The sequence below is a fragment of the Plasmopara halstedii genome, assembly GCF_900000015.1.
Source record: "Plasmopara halstedii genome assembly, contig: Scaffold_1211, whole genome shotgun sequence".
In the NCBI taxonomy this organism is placed as follows: Eukaryota; Oomycota; class Peronosporomycetes; order Peronosporales; family Peronosporaceae; genus Plasmopara; species Plasmopara halstedii.
The window spans coordinates 576158-584740 of record NW_020188126.1 but is presented as its reverse complement, the minus strand read 5'-3'; the positions used below and the strand labels follow the sequence as shown (position 1 = coordinate 584740).

General features: G+C 44.8%; 6 protein-coding genes across 6 annotated transcripts; 3 read left to right on the top strand and 3 right to left on the bottom strand.

Annotated features, from left to right (window-relative positions):
- Positions 1-498: 498 nt before the first annotated feature.
- On the bottom strand, positions 499-1629 carry PHALS_00801 (elongator complex protein 4-like; the record flags this gene model as incomplete). Its single annotated transcript, XM_024730535.1, has 1 exon — positions 499-1629. One exon carries the CDS (start codon positions 1627-1629, stop codon positions 499-501), a length of 1131 nt encoding a protein of 376 aa, XP_024580803.1.
- A 79-nt stretch (positions 1630-1708) lies between these two features.
- On the bottom strand, positions 1709-2285 carry PHALS_00800 (Mitochondrial polypeptide chain release factor; the record flags this gene model as incomplete). The annotated part of the gene is made up of 3 exons (XM_024730534.1): positions 1709-1984; positions 2030-2055; positions 2111-2285. The coding sequence occupies 3 exons, from the start codon at positions 2283-2285 to the stop codon at positions 1709-1711; spliced, it is 477 nt and encodes a 158-aa protein (XP_024580802.1).
- Positions 2286-2461: 176 nt separating this feature from the next.
- Positions 2462-5503, top strand: PHALS_00799 (sulfate adenylyltransferase; the record flags this gene model as incomplete). Its single annotated transcript, XM_024730533.1, has 1 exon — positions 2462-5503. One exon carries the CDS (start codon positions 2462-2464, stop codon positions 5501-5503), a length of 3042 nt encoding a protein of 1013 aa, XP_024580801.1.
- A 135-nt stretch (positions 5504-5638) lies between these two features.
- PHALS_00798 (tetraacyldisaccharide 4-kinase) lies at positions 5639-6787 on the top strand (the record flags this gene model as incomplete). The annotated part of the gene is made up of 1 exon (XM_024730532.1): positions 5639-6787. The coding sequence occupies one exon, from the start codon at positions 5639-5641 to the stop codon at positions 6785-6787; it is 1149 nt and encodes a 382-aa protein (XP_024580800.1).
- A 125-nt stretch (positions 6788-6912) lies between these two features.
- PHALS_00797 (uncharacterized protein) lies at positions 6913-7788 on the bottom strand (the record flags this gene model as incomplete). The annotated part of the gene is made up of 1 exon (XM_024730531.1): positions 6913-7788. The coding sequence occupies one exon, from the start codon at positions 7786-7788 to the stop codon at positions 6913-6915; it is 876 nt and encodes a 291-aa protein (XP_024580799.1).
- On the top strand, positions 7787-8268 carry PHALS_15227 (uncharacterized protein). The gene has a single exon (XM_024730530.2). It carries the CDS (start codon positions 7828-7830, stop codon positions 8014-8016), a length of 189 nt encoding a protein of 62 aa, XP_024580798.1. The 5' UTR covers positions 7787-7827; the 3' UTR covers positions 8017-8268.
- Positions 8269-8583: the final 315 nt, after the last annotated feature.

Below are 8583 nucleotides of genomic sequence, written 5' to 3'. Positions count from 1 at the left end.
GAATTATGGAGGACAAATGATCCACTCCATTTTTTGCTGCATGTGCCTGAAAGATAGAATTCGCTGTTGACCTTCCCCGTATTTTTCATAACAATGGTGTTTAAAACAATTGTATCACATCTCGCGAATATATTCTATTTGTAACACCTTTTGCAGTAAACTCTAATTTTTTCACCCCTTTTCCATGTCAAGCGCATGCTGTAGGGTTTTGTTCATTACACTCTAATTTCGCTCTACCCGGCCCGGAGATTGAACCCTGGACCTCCTGATTCCACTGCACCTGGATCGGTTTACGTCAAATATCTGGGAAGTGTAAAGCTTACGCGAATTGTAAAAGGAAAAATAAATTACCATTTTTTATCAAGTTTCAAAGTAGCTCCTCCATAGTCTAACTTAGCATCACACCATTTCCGTCAACGTCAAGTCGAATAAATCCTAACGATCGAGCTGGCTGCTTGATCATGTCAAGCTAATGGTGAGTGTGTGATTGTTACTCGGCTAAAATGCTAATAGGTCAGGACCACCAGTGGAACTCGAGGTGATACTGCAACTACTGGAGTGACTGCTATTACTGCGAGACCCTTCAGGCGGAAGGTGGAATTTTTCAAATTTCAGCTTCCGACGATCACGTTTGACGCCGAGACGCGCATTGCTTGTAGGCTGACACGCCAAAGCGTAAACACGTGGAAGCTTCTTCAGTGTGAGTGAGCCTTGAAACTCTTGCAATTCATCAGGGAGTAGATCGCGTGAGCCAGCGAAGGATTTTAACGTCAGCACAGAATCCGCTACATGTCGAAGTTCGTTAATGAAGGCAGCTGGGAAGACGCTTTGTACATCACTAGCTAACACTGTAAGACAGACAGTATCATCAGACTGGCAGAGAAGCGCTCGGAGCCGTCTAAAAAAACCGAAAAGCGCCGTCATGTGTGCGGCATCAGCAGGTCCCAACAAAGGCGACCCCAATCCAAACATTCCAATACGCAAAACTTGACCGTCTCTTTCCTCTTTTTGCTGAATTAGTCCTTCTAGCATGAGGTACAAATGATCATATGTATCGCCAATGACAGCATTCGTCTCCAATACGCCCAACAGATCAAACGCAATGGGTTCATTGGCCGACGTCATTTCGTGATGCATCGTCTTGGACAGGTCAAAGCTATGGCAAAATCGCGGGTTGCACTTAGATTGTTTTTCGTTGTATTTTCCGTATTGCCAAGCGATAGTCAATGGCGCATCCTTCTTTTCCTTATGCGCAAGCTGCTCCTTAACTTGTTTTTGAGCAAGACTCAACTCTAATGGCAATTGCTCTTTGAAAAATCCAGACGCATCAGGAGCCACTAGTGCAACACGTTGTTTAGCATCCGCAACACCCTCTGCTAGAAAGTAGCGAAGCAAATCAATGGCTAGAGCGTCCGAGGCTCTACAGCTCAAGTCGAGTCCAAAAGTAGTTTCGACTTCGACTAGTGTAGACGTTTCCACTATATTTAGAGTCCGCAGTAATAAACCACCACCTAAAGCTGTGTCTAATTCACTCAACCCCGAAGACACTAGCGTCTGCCCGTTAAGAAATGGCTTAGTACCACTGCGTAGAGATGAAGAGGTGGTCGAAGTCTTGCGGCGAAAACTCATTGTTATTTATTCAAATTAAACATTAAGCTTCAAATATTTTCATTCCTTCTATAAATCCAGTAATAATCTTTTAAATCTTTCATGAATGTGAGCTTTTCATGTCATCTTCGCTATCTTCTAGCTCATCACTTTCTGACTCTAACTCGCTACCCTCGTCATCATCCTCCCTTTTTATCATCTTAGCGTACTTTTGACGAGATTTTGCCTTACGACTAGCCTTCTTACGCCGAAGCTTATCAATTTTTAGGCTACGCATGCTTAATGCCCCGTTTATATGGTCATCTAACTTTTGCTGCAGCAACTTACGGGCGGCGCGACGATTGCCATCCAACGACCGCGTCTTTTGACATTGCACCTGCAATCCTGTCGGGATATGCGTCAGCAGCACGCAGTTCCGCACCTTATTGATTTTTTGTCCACCTTTGCCTATTTGTAGTAACGTTAGAGAGGAAAGAGCTATATAAAACCATGAAAGTCGCACCCGATCCTTTGACGAACGATTCAGTCAGTTCGCTCTCGTTCAGCTGGACGTCAACACGCTTGGTGCGATCAGCGTTACTAAATAGACGAGCGTTCAAAAATACAGAATGCAGGGAAGAAGATGAACATTGATACGTCCACGACAATGCACAGCGAGGCAACAGTCGTGCAATCATGGATGTGTGCTACAATACTATATGCTTTGGTTACCCCTCAAGCATAACTCACTGTACAAATATATCAACGTTTTTATACCCCTTTCATACCGTCTGTGAGCCAACAAAATCGCACCTTTGGATATGTCGACGCCAATCAGAAGCATTATTTTTTTCGCGTAATAGCAGACGTAGCAATGACTGGTGTCCTGTACGCGTCTGTAATGCAGAAAGATAGCGACCATAACAGCGATGTTACTGGTCGCGAGAATTCATGCGGTTGTGACAGCGATGAGTACCTTGTGAAAATTAAGAAACTCGTGCTGATCGCTCTCGTGGTCATTCCCTACCTCGCGCTCGCAGTGCTCTATGTAGGCGTGGACAGCCCTGCCATACGCAGTGGTATAATTTCGAGTACTGCTGTGTGTGAGCTGAGCAACCAAACGCAAATATGCGCCGATCAGCGTCTACAAAAGTTGGATATGCAACGCAACGTCTATTACGACTCATCGCTACTTTCTCGGCCACAGCGCTATGCAGCATTGGGGCAAAAAGGGGCTACATTCTGGTTCACCGGTTTATCCGGCAGTGGAAAGAGCACAGTGGGCCGCGCACTTGAAAAGAAACTGCTACAACGCCGCTTACATACATACCGACTGGATGGAGACAACGTGCGTATCGGTCTTAATCGCGATCTTGGCTTCTCTGAAATCGATCGTGCCGAGAGCGTACGCCGTGTTGGTGAAATGGCCGCTTTGTTCTCGGAAGCTGGTGTAATTACGCTAGTAGCGCTCGTCTCACCCTTTCGAGCGCATCGCAACGAAGTGCGCGAGCTGCACAAGAGAATGGATATACCATTTTACGAAGTATTTGTCGACGTCCCTGTGTCAGTCGCTGCTGACCGAGACGTGAAGGGTCTGTACAAGCGCGCTATGAATGGTGAGATTAAAGATTTTACGGGGATTTCATCACCTTATGAAGAGCCATTGAACCCCGAAATTCATCTGCATACCTCAAGTCAGACTCTCGAGGACGAAGTTGAGCTGATCTTGAATAAGATGGAGACAGAGGGTCTGCTGACAGGATTTGAAAGTATTTCTAAAGGATATCCTGGTGTGGCAGTGGTCGATGGAGGCAACGCCATGGCTACATGTTCAAAATTTTATTCAGATCAACCAAGTGTTTCACATCCAGATAATTATGCTGAATTGCCTCGTATACTCCTTCGCGATGAAGATGTGCACTGGCTGCAGATTATTGGAGAAGGCTGGGCTGCTCCTTTGCGTGGGTTTATGCGTGAGGGTGTTTACCTGCAATCGTTACATTTCAGCAGTGTACTTTATGACTCGGACAATCTCACGGATGGTTATTTGGATATTCATAAAGCCACCAATTTTTCCGAGTACGCGAATGGATTTGTGTCAAAGGGTCATCGTGTTAGTATGCCTGTGCCTATCGTTCTTCCAATTAACGCCGCGGCGAAGCGGCGTATTGGCAAATTTAAGCAAGTTGTGCTCGTGAGTACGTCTGGTGAAGAGCTTGCACTACTGAACGATCCAGAAGTTTATGACCATCGTAAAGAAGAGCGTATCACGCGAACATTTGGTGCCATAGACTATGGTCATCCATACATAGCCGAAATCCTTAAGTCAGGCGAGTATCTGCTGGGTGGGGAGATTGAGATGCTGACTCGTATTAAGTACAATGACAACTTAGATATGTATCGTTTGACACCATCTGAATTGCGAAGTCGCTTCGAAGAAATGGGTGCCGACGTAGTGCTTGCGTTTCAAACACGAAACCCTACACACGCTGGACATGCTTACCTAATGAACAATGCCCTCGAGCAGTTGATTAGTCAAGGTTATAAGACACCGGTGCTTTGGCTGTCTCCTCTTGGTGGATGGACGAAAGAAGACGATGTTCCTTTGGACGTGCGTGTGCGTCAACACGAAGCTATATTACGGGACGGTATGCTTGACAAGACCAGTACTGTACTTGCAATCTGGCCATCTCCCATGACTTATGCTGGGCCTCGCGAGGTGCAATGGCACGCAAAAAGTCGTAAAAATGCCGGTGCGAGCTTTTTCGTTGTCGGGCGGGACCCTGCTGGCATCAAGCGCTCAAACGGCAGTAATGACGACATTTACGATGGTGATCATGGCCGTTTTGTGCTACACATGGCTCCTGGCATGGAGAACTTTAACATTCTTTCCTTTTCGAAGGTATACTACGACGTAAAAGATCACAAAATGAAGCCACTGGATAATAGCCGCAAGCAAGATTTTCTATCGATTTCTGGATCTCTCATGCGTAAAATGGCTCGTGATGGTCTACAAAAGTGTTTGGGAGATCAGATTCCGTCTGACTGGAAGAGCAATCCAACGTGCGTTCCTCAGGGTTTCATGGCAAAATCCGGTTGGGACATTATGATTGAATACTATCAAAACGTCAACAGTCCAAATTGGATCCCGTTTGCCTCAAAAATTTCCAAGCCTCTATTGGACACTTCGCGCTCTCTTATGTTAGAAGGAACATTTGGTCGCACCGATTTCAAGCTTTACTTTAAGAATGAAACCGGTGAAAAGATTTCTCCGTGGCATGACATTTCGCTCCACGAAGTTGATTTAATCGATCATGAAGTGTTTAATTTTATTGTCGAAATTCCCAAAGGCATTGCTCACAAGATGGAGATGAACAAGGAAGAGCATTACAATCCAATTATGCAAGATACAACGCACAATGGCACTCGAGGACGAAATTACTTGTATGGCGTGCCTTTTTTCAATTATGGTTTTTTTCCACAAACGTGGGAAGACCCAAGTGTGAAAGATGCGAATGGTAATGGTGGTGATAATGATCCATTGGATGTGATTGAGGTGGGCGTTAAGCAGCTACCTATGGGCTCTGTGAACCCAGTTAAAATTTTGGGTGGTATTGAGCTAATCGATCAAGGCGAAGTAGACCACAAGATTATTGTGCTTTCCGTTGCTGATGAAGATGCTGAAAATATTAATAACGTGGACGACCTGCAAAGAGTGAAGCCTGGCATGCTGGATGCATTAGTAGACTGGCTTAAAAATTATAAAATTCCAGAAGGCAAGTCAGAGAATGTCTTTTCACAAGAAGCACCGATATCTGTCGACACTGCCAAACTTGTAGTGGCAAAGACACATGAACGATGGCAAAAGCTTAAAGCAGGAGCAATTTCTCGTGATAATGACTTTTGGCTCATGTAGATGTGAATGTATAAATGTTTGAAGTGTATGATCTGCAAATTTTAATAAATGAAGCTAAAAATTTACATGATTATAATTACTCATGTATGGTTTAAATTTGATAAAATTTAGACGAAATGTGACTTTCATGATCTGATGTGGCGCCGATACTATCGACAATGGTATTTCACTGTGCTAGCAACACTTCGTTCGTCTCACTTATCAGTTGATTTACTAGTGAATAAAAAGCAGCCGTTGATTAGTCGCGTATACGGCTGGATCATTGATCTCAAGCGTCGGAGAGAGCTGAGAAATATCCAACGCATAGCTCCTCCTCAGATCCCTGTGCTGAGCGTGGGAAATGTCACCTTTGGTGGTACAGGAAAGACACCATTTGTGCAGTTTCTGATTGGATATGCGCTGAAAAAGGCACATGGAGGTCAAGTGCCGATGTTACTTAGTCGCGGATACGGTGACGACGAGTGGCGAATTCTGGCTAAGCAGTTCCCTGTCTGTCAGTTGGCACTTGGAGCAGATCGTATAAGGATTGGAACAGCCAAAGTAGATGAAATGATTGCACGAAAAAGAGCATTATTGAGCTGTGTCGTTGTGGATGATGGACTGCAGCAGTGGAAACTGGCAAAAGATTTAGAGATTATCATGGTAGATGCTTTGTATCCGTTTGGCAATGGATTGTTAATTCCATGCGGAAGTCTGCGAGAGCTGCCATGCGAAGCAATTAAACGGGCAGACATTGTCATTGTGCATCATGCAAACTTGGTTAATAGCCTTGATCTACAGCTGCTTGTAAGGACCTTAACGACATTAGTGGATCCGCAACGAGACTGTGTTATTGCTACATCGCAGATGCAGATAATGGAATTCCAATCTGCAAAGGAATTACTGTCAAGCAAAAGCAACAACTTCAATCATAAGCATATGTTTAAGTTTCCGTTCAAGGATTGTTTGGCTATGGTCATTTGTGGCGTCGGTAATCCTGACTCGGTCACAAAAATGGTAGAAAAAGTAGCTCGCTGGACTCGAGTCGAAATGAAAGCGTTTCCTGATCATCATGCGTTCACCTCAAGAGATGTGCGAGACATATTGCAATGGGTGAGTGAGCTCAATCGGCAATGCCGCGAGGATGTTGTTGTGGTGACGACTGAGAAAGATTTTGCCCGGTCACCTGAGGCAATGAAATTTATTGCTGCTAAGGTTGAGCTGCGAGTACTTAGGTGCGAGTTAAAATTGCTGCACAATCGTGAACAAGTAAAACAGCGTCTCGATAGATTATTTGACACATGACTTTGAGCATTGGAACGGCAGTGTGAGATCGTGCATTAAGAGTTAGGCTCAAAATAGACTTTCAACGCATAACTTTCACTAAAGTTCTTCGCTTTGTCATCGACATTTTACGATTGATGTCTCACTTACGCATACTTGGCTTGCTCCGTTTCAGATAGCTGGCGTTTGGGCATAGGTACCAGTACACTCGTCTGTGCCTTGTACAGTCGATAAGCTTTTAGATGTCCCCAGCGCTGGTCGGCATCTTCTTCCAGTAGTGGAATTCCTGATCGGAATATTATGAGCAACGTCATGAAGGTAGGGCTAATGGCTGCAACACACTGCAACGCGAAGGTCGGTAGCGTGTGAACGGCCACTAAGAATACACCAATCCACATCATAATTTCACCAAAATAATTTGGGTGTCGGCTGTAGCTCCACAGTCCACTGCTGATAAACTTGTCGCTATTACGTTTGTCAAGACGGAAGCGAGTCTTCTGGTAGTCAGCTGTCACCTCAATAACGTAGCCAATAATCCACAGTGTGGTGCCAATAATGTCTAAAACTCTGACTTCCGAGTCTCTCACGCCATGTACGACACTTAGCAGCACGGACAATAACGTAAAGAAAACCCAAAGACCTTGGATATTCCAAGCAGCCAGAAAGCACAACGGGTTCACAATAATTTCGGCAAAGCGCCTGTCACTGCCGTCTTTGCAAATGCGCCAGTAAAGAAACAAACCAAGTCGCACACACCAGAGCCACACGAATATTGTGAGCAGAGTAGCACGCCAAGATTCTGACTTCGAGTTCATATAAGCGAGCATCGAGACTGTGGCGTAGGTGGTAGAGCCCGTGAGATCAAAGTACCGCTCCGTTTTGTTTGGAATACCATAAATTGCAGAGAGCCACTGGATGCCCAAGCAGACACCGGCGTAAAGCTTTAGATCCGTGAGGTACCCCACAATAGCCACAAGCGACATGCATGTCAGCAGCTCTCGTAAATCTTGAGCGAATCCCATAAAATAGAGGATGGTATGTTTGATTGGTCTTGATTTGGAATGACAAATCACTTTGATGCGGAAGAAATTCTGAGGAGAGCAGACGAGACGACATTGAAGATAATCTTGCGAGCTTGTGACGTTGAACATATTTTACAGAGGCGGTATCGGTATCTAGTCTTTGCTGCCGCAGGGAACGATGCTGTGGCTTCGGAACATGTTGGATACAGCCATGTTGTATTAATGTAGAAGGTTCGAGTTTGATAAGGTACTTTTTGATGTGAGTATACTTTCACAGACCGGATGAGTAACGCTATGAGTTAACTCGAGTACTATGAGTAAACGTTACTCATGTATTTGAGTACTGCCTGCGAAAACATGAATGAGTATACTCATGGTCTATGGGTACAGTTTACTCATGTCAAGAGTAAATTTACACACGGGAAGCGTAATGATGATTATTTTTGACCATTGAACTCAAGTTCCAATAACCAATTTGACAGTTCTTTTTCTTCCTGATTCTTCTTGTCCTCTTCTTCATCATCGATCCTCCTCAGTAATTGCTCTTCTTTTTTTTCTACTCCTTTGGCTCGCTCCGTCTTGACTGTTCATCACTATCCTCATTACATAGCTCAGTCCATCACCACCACCACAAGGTAACCAGCTACAGCAGCAGCGAGAGCGAGCGTTGTGGTGGCAACAAGAGCTTCTGCACCAGTCTTTGATGAGGATATCACAGAAGAGAATGAGGAAGCTGCGGCGGCACGACAGGTCGCTTCTCTCATTCTTGGGATGATATCTTTGCCGAACTTCTCA